The sequence below is a fragment of the Embiotoca jacksoni genome, unplaced genomic scaffold (genome assembly GCF_022577435.1).
Source record: "Embiotoca jacksoni isolate LCO1_2020_lvr unplaced genomic scaffold, fEmbJac1.0.p SCAF_6, whole genome shotgun sequence".
Lineage (NCBI taxonomy): Eukaryota > Metazoa > Chordata > Actinopteri > Embiotocidae > Embiotoca > Embiotoca jacksoni.
Genome location: NW_027185414.1, coordinates 18,350,626 through 18,369,243, shown reverse-complemented (window position 1 = coordinate 18,369,243; position 18,618 = coordinate 18,350,626). Strand labels below are relative to the sequence as shown.

At 40.2% G+C, this 18,618-nt stretch overlaps 2 protein-coding genes across 3 annotated transcripts; one reads left to right on the top strand and one right to left on the bottom strand.

Annotated features, from left to right (window-relative positions):
- Positions 1–432: 432 nt before the first annotated feature.
- ca7 (carbonic anhydrase VII) lies at positions 433–9,229 on the bottom strand. Its single transcript, XM_069173744.1, has 7 exons — positions 9,116–9,229; positions 8,277–8,474; positions 6,376–6,494; positions 5,990–6,085; positions 5,786–5,848; positions 5,524–5,679; positions 433–1,725 (listed from the first exon to the last, which is right to left on the bottom strand). The coding sequence occupies exons 1-7, from the start codon at positions 9,150–9,152 to the stop codon at positions 1,606–1,608; spliced, it is 789 nt and encodes a 262-aa protein (XP_069029845.1). The 5' UTR covers positions 9,153–9,229; the 3' UTR covers positions 433–1,605.
- Positions 9,230–10,098: 869 nt separating this feature from the next.
- nae1 (nedd8 activating enzyme E1 subunit 1) lies at positions 10,099–15,949 on the top strand. Of its 2 annotated transcripts, XM_069174130.1 has the most exons (21): positions 10,099–10,172; positions 10,403–10,506; positions 10,589–10,649; positions 10,750–10,780; positions 10,994–11,065; positions 11,237–11,316; positions 11,613–11,722; positions 11,903–12,012; positions 12,110–12,172; positions 12,311–12,374; positions 12,457–12,548; positions 12,689–12,748; positions 12,890–13,023; positions 13,189–13,264; positions 13,506–13,529; positions 13,748–13,787; positions 14,112–14,198; positions 14,348–14,440; positions 14,973–15,087; positions 15,173–15,222; positions 15,331–15,949. In XM_069174130.1, the coding sequence occupies exons 1-21, from the start codon at positions 10,123–10,125 to the stop codon at positions 15,438–15,440; spliced, it is 1,626 nt and encodes a 541-aa protein (XP_069030231.1). In that variant the 5' UTR covers positions 10,099–10,122; the 3' UTR covers positions 15,441–15,949. The 2 variants fall into 2 exon arrangements, with proteins under 2 accessions (XP_069030231.1, XP_069030232.1); XM_069174131.1 differs by lacking the exon at positions 13,506–13,529.
- Positions 15,950–18,618: the final 2,669 nt, after the last annotated feature.

Genomic DNA, 18,618 nt, shown 5'->3' with positions numbered 1-18,618 from the left:
TCCTTGTTCCTTCTTTCTGTCCTTTACCCCTCCAGGCTACAACCTGGCTACTAATTACCTTTAACCCAATATTAAGATGTCTGATCAGTGAGAGTGGGTTTAAACATTGGCTTGAATGACTCCTCCTCCAAAAATACACCGTGGACACCTGGTACAAAGTTCAGTTAAAAGCAACTTATAGAGAAGGTGAACGTAGAAAGTGCCTGCTGTGCAACGTCTGCTTGTACTTTTCTGTGAGCAGCCTGCTGTTTGCCATTTGTCTGGTTTTGAAACAAATTGTTTGTGGCACAAAAGTACAAGATTATGAATGAGAAGTGTTCAGTAGGGAACAGAAGCAAAAGCTTGAATATCCCTTATTCTCTGGTACAGAAAACTCATGTTTTGTGAAGGTTTTAAAATTTAATTTCATTCAACAAACAAATTTTGACTGCATTACAAAAATATTCAAACCACCCATAAATTATATCTTTAATGTTCATTCACATCATTGCATGTTGTAAAACAACCATGACTGAGGTTTCATTCTTCATGTGTGCGTTTTGTTTATCCCTGCCATACCTCTGCATTAGTAAAATCCCAGTCCATCTAAATTAAAGACAAGCATTACACAAAGCTGCCATATCTCACCCAAGTGCAGCACCAAGGCCTCTTTCAGGCATTACATACAAGACTGTGTATATTGTTTTTTTTTTTTTAAAGTACAGGTTCAGAGGTGAGCTGTTGATAACAGTGTGCATTATAGCATTACATCCTGCACAGGAGAAACAAATCAACAAATGTGACATTTCAGGCAGAATATATTCAATTAATTTGATTGGAATAAAATGTAATTCACTGAGACCTTGTTTGGGCTGCTGGAGTTAGATAAATCCTTTTGAGGGTGGAAATATCTGTGTCTTGAGCGCTAAAGGACCCCACCACCCCCCATGGACAACAGAGCAGTTTAGATAAATGTAGCACTAATCTGACTGAAGGGGACCTATGGCCACAAGGACTGGGAATCCACCAGCAACAGGCTGGATCAACAGGGGATCAATCGGGATCAGTCAGGAGGCCAAGGCTTTGGACCTGCAGACGACAGAGTAGTACCACTCTGCAGACAGCAACAGGCTCTGCTAGTGACTTAACAGTCACGCATGATAACAAATTCAAAGGGGTTGCTACAATGATAGTTATTGTTTCCTCTTGTTGCCTTGGCAACGCTAGTTTACCTTGAATAGCTGTGGAGGTACAAGTATAAATCCAGGCTTTGAATATTCAGCTGATAGAATAATAAAACAACAACCTAAAAGCATATAGCAGTTTTAATATTTGACTACTCATCCTTGAGTGCTAGTGTTAATATATTGCCTCAAAAGAAATCCCTTTTATGTTTCCTGAATTGTTCACAAACTGCTTCTTCCTCCTGTCGATGGAGTTTCTGACCAGCAGACAGAAACATTTATCTTAATGTTGTGGCAGTGATGAAAAATTCTCCAATGTTTCCCTTCTTTACAAAGTAAATCATTAAGTCCTCAAGACACTCGAGTACACTAAAATCAATGCATTCATTGTTGTCTAAAAAGAGCTTTGGTTATCTATGACATCACATCTCTTGAGGTTGCGCTAATTGGAAGAACGCACTTTCCTGCCATTAAGAGGCTGAGGAGGCCTGAAGTTGTTTTCCATGCGCATCTTCTGATCTTCTTCCTCTCCAGTGAACTGAAGCATTCTGAACTTCCCCAGCTGCAGTGGGAGAGACAGACAGAGTACTTGAGATGTGTGCAACTCCTGCCCCACACTGAATACTACAAGCATGTCAAAGGACTGCTGTATGTATACATGTATGTTATTGTCAACAATAAATTAGTCCATCTAGCTCGCCAACCCTGACATCACTTATTCCTACTGGGGACATAAAAACAAATCACAAGTTTACACTCTCGGTTTTCTTTTATTTAAAACAAGTACCTAAAACAGTTGGTCGCTGTAGTTTTTAGTAAATATGAATCAAACAGTTGTAACTCGTGCATTGGTTTGGGGCTGTTTTCAGGAGCAGCTTTGGTATCTGCAGCAGGACAGCAGGATGATGCATGTAGGATGTGTTAATGTGTTTTTAATAGTGCTGGACAACGACACAGCTGTAGGACACTGGACAAAGAGAAAGATCGTTAATCGGATCAATTCATAGTTATGTTCTTTACAAGGAAAATCTTGAATATTACCAGACTTGCTCTTTAATCGAAGCCACTTCCAAACCTTAAAACTACTCACACATCCTGTCTGCATTGTATTTCCCCTTTAGCCCTATATATCTACCATTATGTAAGAAAATGAAAAACAAAATAATTCGCTCTTATATAAGGGCTTTTCCCTGCTGGGCCTCCATACAAGCATTTTTAAATTAAAGCCCAGTAGGCATGCAGTCGTCTATCCATCAGGATAATCAGCTGGAGGGGATCAAAGGCTTGAGGCCCGGAGTCAAAGTTTGTGGGGCCAGTTGCCTAGCTTACACCTCAGACATGGGTTTACACAGAGATCACTCGACTCCACCCAAGGTGCCCCCGTCAATAAACCTCCCGATTCCTGGTGTACACTCCCGGAGTTAAAAGTGGGCAACTAGACTCGAAAAGATCAACAAAGTGTGGGAGTATAATCCAGAGGTCTGGCAGCAGTCGCCACAGGGCAGCTCACAGGAGGACCTGCAAGGCATGTGCTGCACACATCCAGTTAGTCAGCTTAACTTGTCAACAACCCGGGGTTTCAAACTTTCTGATTAAATTCAATTCTAAGAGGGGTGGATAAAAACAAGTGGACCCTCACATGGCACCCTCCATGAATGATGCTCACTGTTGTTCTGGCCTCTACATATATTCATCATATTTAAGCCAAACAGTGTATTTCAGTGTACCCCCCAGCCCCCCGCCACCACCACCACCACCACCCTCAAAGTTTACCGATGAATTGTTGCTGAACTCTGGTTTTACAACAAAGGAGGCAATATATCCTCAGAGCCCGGTGGAGCATAACCAAACATTATGCAGGCCAGGAATCATGGATGTCACAACTGACCTACCAGCTGCAACATCAACACCTTAAGGTCCACTGACTCGTGTATAAATATACAATTTCTGTCTGTTTAACCGTGTTATTTAAGCAAAAAAGGAATCTGAGTCTGTCTCTTTTATATTTTACAACTGAACATAATGTGAATTTAGGAATCACAAAAGGACAAATTCAGCTTTATTTTAAAATCAGTGCTACTTTATATGTGAAAATAGATTTGAAAAATTATTTCACGACATCAGCATCACATTTTATTCCTTCTGAATGAGTACTACTGGTACAACAATCATTTGTTTTTAAGCAGTGATGTTCGATCTTCTAGTTGAGGAAAACATAAAGAGCTTTTGCCAGACAGGTTGCCTTACTCTGTCTTGCAGCCAAAATAGCTGGATCTGGGTAATGGAAGACTGTGGATGCAATAAAAAAAATAACCACTACAGATAAGATACGATTATCAGTGGTGTAGAATCTGGTTTACTGTTAATGTTTCACATAAACACTGAGGGAAAAACTAACCGCCAGATAATGACAGTAACCATACTTCTTACTCTCTTTCTTTCGTGGATGAAATTTAAACAGACATTTATTTAAAACAACAAAAATGTAAATGTGTTTCTCTTATCCATCTTTCAAATTAAGATCAAGAACCTGGCCTTTTCATTTCTAATGCAGAATGAACGTCCCCATCACGTCACTCTAAATGATGTTATTTTGTATTTTGTGGAACTTTCAGAGGACTTTGTGTAAACAACCAACAACAACAAATGTAAGTTTACAGTTTCAAACACCATACAGTGGGTACGGAAAGTATTCAGACCCCTTTAAATTTTTCACTCTTTGTTTCATTGCAGCCATTTGCTAAAATCAAAAAAGTTCATTTTATTTCTCATTAATGTACACTCAGCAGCCCATCTTGACAGAAAAAAACAGAAATGTAGAAATTTGTGCAAATTTATTAAAAAAGAAAAACTGAAATATCACATGGTCATAAGTATTAAGACCCTTTGCTCAGTATTGAGTAGAAGCACCCTTTTGAGCTAGTACAGCCATGAGTCTTCTTGGGAATGATGCAACAAGCTTTTCACACCTGGATTTGGGGATCCTCTGCCATTCTTCCTTGCAGATCCTCTCCAGTTCCGTCAGGTTGGATGGTGAACGTTGGTGGACAGCCATTTTCAGGTCTCTCCAGAGATGCTCAATTGGGTTTAGGTCAGAGCTCTGGCTGGGCCAGTCAAGAATGGTCACAGAGTTGTTCCGAAGTCACTCCTTTGTTATTTTAGCTGTGTGCTTAGGGTCATTGTCTTGTTGGAAGGTGAACCTTCAGCCCAGTCTGAGGTCCAGAGCACTCTGGAAGAGGTTTTCTTCCAGGATATCTCTGTACTTGGCCGCATTCATCTTTCCTTCAATTGCAACCAGTCGTCCTGCCCCTGCAGCTGAAAAACACCCCCATAGCATGATGCTGCCACCACCATGTTTCACTGTTGGGATTGTATTGGGCAGGTGATGAGCAGTGCCTGGTTTTCTCCACACATACCGCTTAGAATTAACGCCAAAAAGTTCAATCTTGGTCTCATCAGACCAGAGAATCTTATTTCTCATAGTCTGGGAGTCCTTCATGTGTTTTTTGGCAAACTCTATGCGGGCTTTCATATGTCTTGCACTGAGGAGAGGCTTCCGTCGGGCCACTCTGCCATAAAGCCCCGACTGGTGGAGGGCTGCAGTGATAGTTGACTTTGTGGAACTTTCTCCCATCTCCCTACTGCATCTCTGGAGCTCAGCCACAGTGATCTTTGGGTTCTTCTTTACCTCTCTCACCAAGGCTCTTCTCCCACGATTGCTCAGTTTGGCTGGACGGCCAGGTCTAGGAAGAGTTCTGGTCGTCCCAAACTTCTTCCATTTAAGGATTATGGAGGCCACTGTGCTCTTAGGAACCTTGAGTGCTGCAGAAATTATTTTGTAACCTTGGCCAGATCTGTGCCTTGCCACAATTCTGTCTCTGAGCTCCTTGGACAGTTCCTTCGACCTCATGATTCTCATTTGCTCTGACATGCACTGCGAGCTGTAAGGTCTTATATAGATAGGTGTGTGCCTTTCCTAATCAAGTCCAATCAGTTTAATTAAACACAGCTGGACTCCAATGAAGGAGTAGAACCATCTCAAGGAGGATCAGAAGAAATGGACAGCATGTGAATTAAATATGAGTGTCACAGCAAAGGGTCTGAATACTTATGACCATGTGATATTTCAGTTTTTCTTTTTTAATAAATTTGCACAAATTTCTACATTTCTGTTTTTTTCTGTCAAGATGGGGTGCTGAGTGTACATTAATGAGAAATAAAATTAACTTTTTTGATTTTAGCAAATGGCTGCAATGAAACAGAGTGAAAAATTTAAAGGGGTCTGAATACTTTCCGTACCCACTGTATAAACTGTTTTACATTTTGTTGTCTGTATTGCAGTCATGGTTGCAGCACTCACCTGTTTTTCAGACACCGTGATTGGCTCCTTCAGGACGATCCAGATGACGCTCTCGTGCAGGGGAGGCGTGGTCAGGGATCCCGGGTAGGTCCAGTAGTGGAGGCTGCTGGGTAGGAGGCACTTGGGGTTGAAACCTTTGAAATGTGTGAGACTTCCCTGTAAAAAAAAAAAAAGACAACAGCTTTTATAGTACTGCAATATTGCTCATAGGAGGCCATTAACATAAAACATTGTAAAATTCAGAAACATTCATGGTACCCACCTTGAATTTCACCATATAGAGAGCGTCTGTTATCACGTGGAGCCATCTGTGGTCGTCACCTGTCTTACATAACACACTGTTGTTTAATTTAATATGTAACGTGGATAGAATACATGTCAAATGATTAACACACCTTGGAACTGTCACACAAATTGGAAAGAAGAAAAAAGACACAGGGATAGAAAATTAGATTAAACATCTTACATCTAAAAAGATGCCGAGGACAGCGAGACCGTCGGGAGCTGCTGCCGCCTCCCCGAACGACCCGTACTTGACAGCATTCCAGTGAACTAAATGGAGCTGGAGGAGGAACAGAAAACAGAATGGGGATACAACTGGGCTCTTATATTTAAATCAATTAAATCATTACTTGAATAGTACAATGACAGGCCACTGTTGCCAATCGTCTTGAGATATTTTTGTAGGGTCACACTGTAAATATAAAACACTAACTCTACAGCCAATAGTCACAAACAAAAGATACCAGTAATATTCAGCATATTTTGTTTAATAACAACTTTATCAAAAAAGTCTGTTGTTCTGCGTTCAGTTAACAGACTCTGACACACTTTCACATCCAAAGCTCTGACCTCAGATGCATAGTGGTTTCCTGCAACAGTGTGCTCAGATCCATCACATCCCTTTCCACCCCAGTGGAAGTGAAACTGTTTCAGTCTGTAGGGGCAGTCGAGAGGTCCTCCCTGGATCACTGTGGGAGATGAAAGATGTAGAAATCAAATAAATGAAGAAGGTTTGGCATCCACACTCATGCACCCACCTACTCTCTCTGGGGGCGTTAGACAAACTGCTTTCCACAGTACAGAGCATCCTGTGTGCAGCATCATCCAGACAGCGTCCACACACACACACACACACACACACACACACACACACACACACACACACACACACACACACACACAGGATGAGTCAACCTGGTAACATCCAGCAGCCTAACACACACCTTCTTGCCAACAATAATCAAATCTGATGGACGTGTAGCGCAAGCTTTAGTTTGAGATTCAACTAACCAGTCCTACGCAAAATAAGAATAAAGATATAATTGTCGTTTCATTGAACTTTTTGTTCAGGTCCACAGACCAACAAGGATTAATGGTGACTATAATCTGTGCCATAATGGCATTCATTCCATTATTAGGATAGTACAGACTGTTTTCTGGGTCTGCGGTCTGCACTGCTGGATATGGACTTCTTCTGCGATCTAATCTGATTGTTATTCATTGTGACGCTGCTGACATCATTCTGACAAACAGTTAAGGTCAGAATAGCTATGCAAGACTGGCACGGTGCAAACACTTGTCTTATTCATCTTAGAGAACCACACTTTTAAAAGAAAAATCACAAAATGTTAAACAGGTATGAAGAACACTCCATTTAGACATTTGAGATGATCTATGAAAAATTGAAAATATGCTGAATCTGATGTTTAAAGGTGATAATAGTGTTGTAAATTCTGACTTTGGTAATGTGTCTTTTAATGACTGTCCGAGGGGAGAAGTACATTAATTAATTACAAGTATGACTGGTCTGAACTACTGTCATGTTATTCTGACATTCAGATCTAAACGATATTGTCATATACAGTAATAAACTGTTATCAGTCTGAATTACTTTACGAATGTGCAGCGTTGTTTTTTTTTATCTGCCTTTTCTTACCAAAACCACAGTGACATGGAACAGTGTCTCTGTATGCATGTATGCACATGTGCTGCCAGACTCAGCCACACATGGCAAACTGACAGCAGCAGGTTTAGAGGATTTGTGCACCTCGACTCAAACTATGTAGAAAGGCTGTAGATGTTGCATTTGTTTTCTCACAGGTCTTTTCCTTTGTTCATTAGTTTCAGTGAAAGCTGTTTGCTTGCAGACAGTAAAAACTGTCTGATCTAAATAGACCACATTTCTGGGTTTATCATGTATGGTAATGACAGGGTGGTTAATATGGATCCACCCAGTCGTAAAGACAAATGTTGGCATAATAACAATTGAGATCACCTTCAGTTATTACATCTCGTGTCCAGCAGACAGATACTCATACAGTTAAGTGTTGGCTGCGACTTCCTGCACTAGCTATAATCAGAGGCTTATCTGCAACCTTAGATTATGGCCAGGTATTCACGTAGTTTGCACTTCTAAAAATCAATGTAATCACACCTTTGAAACACATGTTTAGTGAAAGTAAACTTTTAGCAGGAATTTCCTCTGCATGTGACTGACAGCAAATATCAGTCGAGATCAAGATGATCTATGAACTGTGACCTGCGATGATATCTACAGGGGAGTCAATAATATCTGGATTGTGCAGATCTAAAGCCACAACATATTTAAAGTGATTGGCTGGTTTGTTTGTTTGTTTGTTTGTTTGTTTATAGATGGGAATTGTGCTTTCTAGAAAGACAAAAAGATTTGAAACTGAAGTTACTGAAGCTGAAGTTATAAGTAAACACAAATCAAGACACCTTTTTCTCACCTGAACGGTCATCCGAGTCATCAAACTCCACAACAAAAGAGTGTCCATTGTTGGCAATGTTAATGGAGGTACAGTGATCATAGCTCAGGACAATCGGACCCAGATTGTGGTCATGTGAAGCCTGATGAGGCTCGATGTCGATCGGAGACTGGTGGGTCCCCTGGGCAACGGGGTAGTTTTTATGCCACACAGAAGGACCTTAATATATGGACAATCAAATGTTAACAAAAACAAAACATCCATATTCCCAATACAAACACTACTGCATCAATACATTCAACTTTTATTTGAAGAGGAATAACTTCGTAAAGAAATAATAAAGAAAAATCTTTTTAGATCTGTGACAGTTTCACCTGTAGAGAAAATGAAATGTGAGTGAACCAAGGCTATTAAAAGAAAATCCCATGTAAACCACTTAGACATTATACCCCCCCCCCCCCCACACACACACACACACCAAGCAACAATTGGCTAAATTTACACCAAGAACCTGAAAGAAATCACTGAAATTCACCCGTGACTGTCTCTTGACATAAAAAAAAACTATGCAGCTCAGTAAAGAGGGACACTTATCTTAAAAGACACCGTCCACAGGACAAATAAAATGCAATGTTTCTCCCTCAGGAGCTCTGGACAAATGGAAGGGAATATCAGGTTAAGGTGACAGCAGTCATCCCTTTAAGCATGAGGCTAATCTCGTATTAACGGCCGTTTACGTTACCCCTCTGAACAAAACACGCAGAGCCCTCAGCAGAACCACAAACAAAAATGTAAATATTTATATTGGAGGGTTGATGTCTCCACGTGGGAGAGAAGTAAACAGTGGAGTGATATCTTACCGTCCTCCTTTCCGTATCCCCAGTGATTTCCTGTCATTGTCCCTGTTTGTAGATTAAAGTCACACTAAGCCGCCTTGTCGCACTCCGGTGTGCACGTGAAGGACGAGACGCACATCAGCCTGAGCGGCTATTGATGAAGTTTGTGCAGCGCTCAAGGGGCGGGGCATGTAACCCGTTAGACACGCCCCTTCACACCCACACACACACACACACACACACACACACACACAGAGCCTAATATAAACATATCACACCAGCAACCGCTTTGAATCCTGTATCTGGATTAGGTGCAGCAGGATATAAATTAGATTCAGAAAATATAATAGGCTAAAATATAAATGAATATAGCCATTTTAGACGATAATGATCAATGTTCTACTGTGAATGTCGTAATCTGCTCAGAAAATCAGCAATAAAATATTGAAAATGACTTAAAATGTACCCATTTCGAGGACAAAAAAAATACAATCTTCAAATGTACGCGTATTATCATTGTTTTATTTAAAGTGTTATGATATTCCCATTGTTTGAAACGCACTGTAAGAATCGAGGCCATTGTTCCCCAATCTGTAATTGAATCTGAAAATATTTTTAAAAAATTGAGTCATTTTTCTAGCAAAAATAAATAGTCGCTGGTTCCTGTTTTTAGACCATAATGATTTGCTGCCTTTTCTTATTTTGCTTGATAAAAAAAAACAAAAAAAAGTAAAAAATAATACCTGCTTTTGAAATATTTCATTATTTTCTGACCATTTTTAGATTAAGAGATTATTGTGAAAAATAATCCCCATATTGATCAGTAATAAAAATTGGGCGTTTACTGTATTCCAAACCAATATTAATCACAATGCCACTTTATTATCCCACGTCCGCTCCCGCTGAGTGGACTAAGTGATCAATTTGTGTCGAAAGTGCGGGTGCGGATTTCTGCGCGGGCGCATTTGTGTCGAATCTGGCGACGAGGAAATAAAAATGCGTCCATAGACGTCACTCGCTGGAAAGATACTATGGCAGCCACCAAAGCCTCCAAGGAGCAGAAGTACGACAGGCAGCTCAGGTACGTTTCAACAACACCTTACGTTTTCACATGGAAGCTGTATTCCTGTCGCTCGCTGTCGGGAGAGCGTTTTATGAGAGCAGTCATCGTAGAAACATTGACGAGGCGGGAGCGCTAACGTTAGCTCGCGTTAGCTTACTGTAGTGAAACGGCATCACCGAACGAGCACGCAGCTGAGGATGAAGTGCATCCCGACATGGCAGCACGTGTGTCTTGTGTTGTGCTTTCAGACTGTGGGGGGACCACGGCCAAGAGGCTCTGGAGAACGCGCATGTCTGTCTCATCAACGCCACGGCGACGGGAACGGAGATCCTGAAGAACCTCGTGCTTCCTGGTGAGTGGATCCGGCTCGGTGCAGGTGCTGATGAAAACATCTGTCCGACTTGAATGACCGTGAATGATCTGCCTTTGTTCAGGTATCGGAGCGTTCACCGTCGTTGATGGGCACACGGTCACTGGGGAAGATGTTGGAAACAAGTAAGACATCCGTGTTTTTGAAAGTTGACCTGAGCTTAGAAATAATATGTTTTAGTTTCACTCGTGTGTTCGCAGCTGACTTCTCAGTCTTGTCTTGCAGCTTTTTCCTCAGCAACAACAGCATTGGAAAGGTATGCATTTCTGGAAGTAGTTAGATTAGACGTGTGTTTTCGCATTTACATGCATTTCTCTTTCACTACTACACACGTATATCCCCCCCCCCCCCCGCCCCCTGCATCTCGTTCCCATGGTTATTCATTAAGTCATTTTCAATATTCTTATTAGGACAAATGCTTTGTGTTTTCAGGTTTGCATGATCCCTCATTTTAGTGTGTATATTGCAGAACAGAGCACAGGCTGCCACTGAGCTGCTACAAGAGCTGAACAGTGACGTCTCTGGAAACTTTGTCGAGGAGGTTAGTATTGTTTTAAGAGTTGTTTTTAAGAATGCTTCACAACACGCGCAAATCTATGAAAGAATAAAGTCAATACAACATGTGCTGTGTAAACATGTAAATATATTGTTCAGGGTCATCAGTCTGAAAGTGACGGAGATCCCTCTTTTGTATTTGTTGTCACCCCTGCAGAGTCCAGAAAAGCTGCTGGGCAACAATCCAGAGTTCTTCCACAGGTTTACCATCGTCATTGGTGTGCAGTTGCCAGAAAGGTGTGAGATATAGTTATTATTTGCTCTCAAATTGTACTGTGACAAAAGAGTTCATGAGAAATGATATAAGAATTTATAACATTTTGGACTAGACTCTTCAGAATCAGTTCAAGAAATATCCAAATGTTGTCTATCATGGATTCAGTCTTTAACACGTCTTACTTTCATTTACATCCGCTGCCAGATTCTCCACTGAAATGGGAGTTGATAACACCCCTCTGTCGAGCTGCTTTTAACACATTTATTGGTTTTTTTCTGCCCAAATAACACGTCCAATTTTGTCTGAAATTCAACAGCACCTGTTTGAGGCTGGGCTCCGTCCTGTGGAGCGCCTCTGTACCATTCCTCATCTGTAAAACCTACGGCCTCATCGGCTGCATGAGACTAGTGGTCGAGGAGCATACAGGTTCGCCGCCGCAGCCACTCCCTGTGTTCAAACCTTGTTTCTTATTATTATATTATCACACATTTTATTTTAATTGGTGGTTACATAGTTCCATCTGTAACAGCTCACAGCACATTTGCATACATGCTTGAATTAATGGATTAATAAAATGTTTTGATGTTTCACTGCCTCTTTCCTCAGTGATTGAATCCCACCCAGACAATGCCTTAGAGGACCTGAGGTTAGACCAGCCTTTTGCTGAATTTAAGAACCACATTAAGTCCTACGACCTCGACAGCATGGACAAGAAGGTGTGTACTTCACGTGTGTGTGCACATCAGTGTGTTCAAACTATGTCAGCTTTGCACAGCAAATATTTATCTTTTCCATTTTCTGTTTAATCTGCAGGATCACAGTCACACACCATGGATTATCATTGTTGCTAAATACCTGGAGAAATGGCTCAGTGAGGTACAGCACATTTTTCTATCCTCGCCAGTGCCTAGATGCCTGACAAACACTTTACCACTTCTATTTATTTGTGAGTGCTGTTATTTAGTTTTGCCGTACAGCAAAATCTCACTCTGCTATTATTTTTGGTCGTCGTAGCACAACTGTCAACCGCCAAAAAATTACAAGGAGAAAGAGGCCTTCAGACAAGTTATTCGAGAAGGTATCTGTGGACCTCCGGATTGTAGTTGCATATAAATCCAGTGACTTGGCTCCGCAATTTATCTGATATTTATCTCTTTCAGGAATCATAAAGAATGACAATGGTGTCCCAGAGGAAGAAGAAAACTTTGAGGAAGCTGTTAAGAATGTCAATACTGCCTTAAATCCAACAAAGGTGCCACATCACAAATGCTCTTGGCTTTAGGAGCCATCTCGTGCTCCATACAATCTATATGTCAACCTTTATACCCTCAGTGAGTCTGTTTTCACAGTTTATGTCTGACGACACTCCTCTTGTAATATCTGTTTCTGCAGGTTCCTAATACTGTCGAAGACCTCTTCAACAGTGAGCAGTGTGACAACATCACATCACAGGTTTTAACTTTGCCCTAAAAACATTCTTTAAAAAAAAAAAAAAAAAAGTGTTTTCTATATCACTGATTTAAATAAGTAGTAGCCATAGATCAATTTATTTTTCCAAGCTGAAGAATATTTATTTTGTTCGTCCGAGTTTAGACGTCATCCTTCTGGGTGATGCTGCGAGCCATCAAGGAGTTTGTTCATAATGAAGGCAATGGAAGCTTACCTGTGCGGGGAACCATCCCGGACATGATCGCAGATTCTCAGAAGTTCATCAACCTTCAAAATGTGTAAGTGAGAAGAAATATGTGGACGTCATCTGTGGAGGGCATGAGAGCAACAGAAATGTACACCAGCAGGTCGCAGATCCAAAAGGGATTCTGGTTCTGTATCTTTCTTTTTATACCAGCGTATAATTTGACGTTTGTGCATGAATTGACTTGATGTTATCACAGTTACAGGGAAAAGGCCATGCAGGATGCAGTAGCTGTTTCGAAGCACGTAGAATGTCTACTACAGTCAGTTGGGAAGGTATGTCGTCAACCCGTGTACTCACTAAACATGATAATGTAGTTTAGCCTTCGCACTCTTAAAATGGTGACTTTATTTCTGTTGCCACAACTATCAAAGGCTGACAACAATTAGCTGCTTAGATGGTTCATGTTGGGAAATCTATTCAACAAATAGCAGTCAAGAGAAAATACATGCGCTGCTCTGCAAAAGCAGCCATAAAGAGTGACTGAACAACATGTATTCTCGGATATATTTGTAGATCGAACACCTGCATCCAAACAAGGTAAACTGATTTGGGAAGGTATTTTTATTTGTTTTAGTATTGGGTATTGTTATTTGAATTTGGAAATCAGTTTTTCCATCTTTGTATCTTCATTGTGGCTTTTACGACAGTCTTGCCCGAAAATACTCCAGATATGTCCAAATATTCTGTTCTTTATAAATGCATGTGACAAAAAAAATGGATTTGCACTTCCTGATGTTTACCTGCCTTCTCACTAGCCACCAGAGAACGTCTCTGAGAAGGACATCAAACTGTTCTGTAAGCATCCTCTTCTTTCTTTAACTCCCTTTATATTTATATATTCAGTGAGCATATGCTGTATTTATTTACATGTACTGCACATGTCTGATGTCAACCAGACAAGGGCAAATGTCTATATTTTGAAAGCACCATGTCTCTTATGTGTTTCCTTCATTCAGCTGAACAAAGTTTTTAATATCTCTGACTTTGTCCACTGTTGAGATGTGTAATGATGTCACTGTGAGCACTTAAGAAAACTCATGAGGGTAAATGTTCACTTTGTGACCTTGAGCTGCAGCTGCAGCAAGTTTACTCCTAACGGGAGTTATTTGTGTTGTCCAGGTAAGAATGCAGCCTTTCTGCGGGTGGTGCGCTGCAGGTCTCTGGCTGAAGAGTACAGTGTGGATTCAGTCAATAAAGATGAAATCAGTAAGTTTGAAATACATTTTCTTTTTGATTTAACTGTTCAGCCTTGTTGGTTGTTAGTGTTTTGTGTGTTGGATCTATCTCTTGTACGGTATTCTCCTCTGGTAAGTGTAAAGCATGTTCACCTATTAACGATAGTGGTGTCTTCTCAGCTTCGTGCATGGACAATCCAGATAGCGAGATGGTCTTTTACCTCATGCTTCGTGCTGTTGATCGCTTCTATCAGCAACACTCCCGCTACCCAGGTACGCGCATCCTCATGAACAAAAGAACTGAATGAATCCCTTTGATGCGACTGACTGTAAACTCATATTTTTGTTTCACAAGGCTGCGGTTGTGAGATCATAGCAGCTTGTAGGGAGGAAGAGTAATAGTGTCAGGAGCTTCGACAGGTAGATCCATGCTCATGTGATGAGTAAAAATAGAAAATAGCTGCTTCAACTTTAAAATACTCGTCCTGTCTGCAGTCAATGAGCACTACAGCTGCCTTATTTTAATTACAGCACCTGCACTTAACATTTTATCACTTGTTGGGTCTTTTGGATTATATTGGTAGAGCCGTGTACCCAATAATGTCATCATCTAAAGTGCTCTGCAGAAACTCTCTTGATACACCTTGCCAACCCCTTTTGACATATTTGCAAACTTTCACACATACAAGAAAATCTTGATATTTCGACCTATACTGTAAATGTCACAGTCATATTTTTACTTCCTCTTGATGCCAGGATACAGAAATAAAAATGTATTTTTTTTTTTTTGTGTCTTTTCTGCCAGGTGTTTATAACTACCAGGTGGAGGAAGACATCAGTAAACTGAAGCTCAGTGTGAACAGCCTCCTGCAGGAGTACGGCCTCAACGTCAACATCAAAGACGACTATATCCACGAGTTGTAAGTCCTGGTCACTGCTGCATCCTCCGTTCACAGTGAATGTTAAAGACTGTGATCAATGATTATGAACTTTCCCCCCCTGCAGCTGTCGGTACGGTGCCGCAGAGCCTCACACTGTTTCTGCATTTTTGGGAGGTAAAGTTTTTGCACTCTTCCTAAATTGTTTGATGTCAGCATATATCCCCCGAAACATTCCTAATAAAACAGAAGCTTCAGTTAATCTTTGCCAATCTGTTTGTTTAGGATCAGCTGCTCAAGAGGCCATCAAGATCATCAGCCACCAGTTTGTGCCCTTTAACAACACTTTCATTTACAATGCAATGTCACAAACCTCCGCCACATTGCAGCTGTGAATACAGTTAAATATCAGAGAAAATGATTCAGGACTAAGCTGGCTTTGATAAATCCAACCATAAACTGCACATCAGGGTTGAACAGAGGCAAGTAAGATAGCACTGTTTTCACATTTGAATGGGATCATTACAAAAATATCTGCGCTTAAACCTTTAGAAAAGGTCAGGACTTAAAAGATTAAAGATTCTGTTGATCATAAGGCCTCGCAAACTTCTTAAGTTATTGAAGGAGAAGAAATACAGACGGCACCCACGGAGAACTTCTTTAACATTTTCTGTATGCGAGTGTTCAGCAGACATTCACAAACAGCTGGACATGAAGCTCACAAATTCTAAACCCTTCATGGAGTATTTTCATCTGTGCAACATCTATGGATGATGTATTACAACGTAGCAGCACTTTGTCTACCTTAGTCACAGCTGTCTCCTACTTTGTTGTGTTTGGAACAAGCTATATAAAAACATATAGTGTTTACCTGTCAGACATTGATATAAAACGTTAAACCTTTTACCTGAATTTGTTTTGTTGTTTTTATGTCACAGGTGAGGCTGACACACACTCTGCACACACGTTTTTCAATGTGAAAAAAATCTCATCTGACAACTTTTGGACTTCAACGGTTTCAGTTACAGTCTTGTAAACAATTTAAAGTTAAGCAACTATGACTTGTTTATTAGTTACACAGTTATTAATCCTGAATATATATATATATATATATGTATATTCAGGATTAATAATAATATATATATATGTATATTAACAAGCATCTGAGCTTCTTCAGAGGGCTGTAATGCGACTTGCCCTCGGACAGAATCCACAAAACGCAGAAGAGTTGGTGACTTTATTTTCATTGAACACTAGAGGACACTCTTCCATCTTTTACCACCCAAGTTTATGTCACATTCCAGTTCAGTGACCAATTTCTGAATGTTGATCTGGATACAAACTGCATGTGATGTAATCAGCTGAAAGATGTCAACAAAAAACTTAACGATTAACCAGTGTGTTGTTTCTCAGCAGTTCTGTCTGAGATGGTGTGTAATGTTGTAATGGGCATAATCTAATATGCAGCACAGAGTCCCGCTAGAGAATTATGTTTTGTGATGTAACTGTTGGGCAGAGGGAAGATTTCATTTGTTATTTTTTTCCCAGACTTTAGCTGAATGGAAATTTGCCCTCAGCAAATCTTTTCCCTCCTTCAGCTCTCACCATCCAGCTGTCTGTCACACATTCTCTCTCTCACACACACACACACACACACACACACACACCGTCTCTGCCTGTCTGAGAAGGATAGAGCAGGTTGCCAAGGAGTACTCTGGCTATTTTCTAAACTAAGATTTTGTTCTCTGTCTTTTGAAGATTATCATGTGTCCATCCACCCACTGCCTCTTAAGATTACCACGCAGTAGCAGTGCCACGTTTATTAGGGCTCAACAGACTGGCTTCCTTTTTGTCAATTTAGAGATCCACACATAAGGTCATCAGTGGTTGAAAAGTTGTTTTAATTCCACAATTTTTTTTCCGAATTATGATACTTCCTGTGTCCACCTCTTCAGTAACGATAAAGCCAGGGGAGTAGAGTTTCCTGAAAAACAAACAAAGCATATACATTATTTGAACAATGAGTGTTATTGGTCATTCTATCCTTCAGCTGCAGAGATCTGAGAGAGAAAGTCTCCCTCTGTTGCACTGAGAAGTTGAGTTTCATATGTCTTAAGGCTGCATATTCGTAATCACCTGACCTGTAATTATTCCGATTTTTTTGTGTATTTCTGAATTCTCTCTGGGTAACAGGCTAACTTTTATGCATTTCAATATCACTGTGGTTCTTTCTAACAGTTTAAAGACCCTATCAGATGGGCCTTGAGGTCACAGTCGCTAACAAATTTTGGTCGGCTAATTTATTAACTGCTGTCAACATCCTAACACATAACATTCGGTGCTGATCATTTTAAACACACCAAGCCTGCTTCAGTTATTTCAGTGTATCTTGAGTCAGTCACTTGTTTGTCTTCTAGTAACCTAACGTGCCGACGCCTGTCAGGATGGTCAATGATAAGAAATAACACCGAAACAAACAAGCCAAGACAAGATCTTTCCTCTTAACACAACAGAGCTGCCCTTTTTCGTTTTAAATTTAAATTTGAAGTGTTCACGCGGTTAAAAAAAAAAAAGTAAAGGTTTGAAAGACACTGGGACATTTTAAAAGTAAGGATGTTGCAAAAAGAGCTATTGACTGATTATTTTGAAGAAAAAGGGAAAAATACAAAGCAACTTCTTAACCCAAATAAACACCTTTGCCTAAACAAATACTAAAGTGAAAAAAACCTGCAATCCATGTCAGTAAATGCAGAACTTTGTCTGACAAGAAAATACATTTTTATCCCAACACATGATACTTAAATGACAAGTGTAAATTATACAGTTTTATCAATTGCATCACAACACATTGTAGTTGTGTCTTTTGCACAAAAAGTAAAGCACATACATCATACTTTCTGGCAGTAGAGGCCAATTCATATTTTTTTATCTCCGAATCACCTTGTAATCTCATTCGTGTGAACCTGCAATGTGTCATCTTTAATACGTCTTCGTGGAGTTGTGCTAAAATGCATTTCTGTTACAGGGACTACAAAAAAAAGCTCCCTCTGACTTGATATGATGAAGTATCATAATGAGAAATGTCTCTTTACGTGTGTCAAGTTTCAGTAAACAGAGGCTTTGTGATTTGTTAGAATGTGGTTTTTTTATGTAAAAAATAAAAGACACAAATTAAACACTTAATCACACAACTTATAAAGATGGCAAAAAGATAGCTCTGTCAACTTTCATGATGTGATACAGAACTGATTAATCCACTTCAAATTGATTAGTTCCATACCCTTTGATTACTGCTTCTCTTTAATACTTGTATACAAACATGTGTTTTATTTCTCTTAACTCGTAATGGAACGAGTACCAAACTTATCTTTGCTTGCTTAGCCTCATGGATATCGCATGAATGCAGGTCATGCCTCGACCAAGTCGGGGTTTATAAAGCACACATCCGGAACCATGTTCCTCTTCGGGTCTGGAGAGCTTTTCAATAAGCAACAGAGTCTGCAGCTAAAAGGCTAAAAGATTTAAAGACTTAAATAAATGTTAAAAATTCAGTAGCTTAGCTGTTTCTGAACC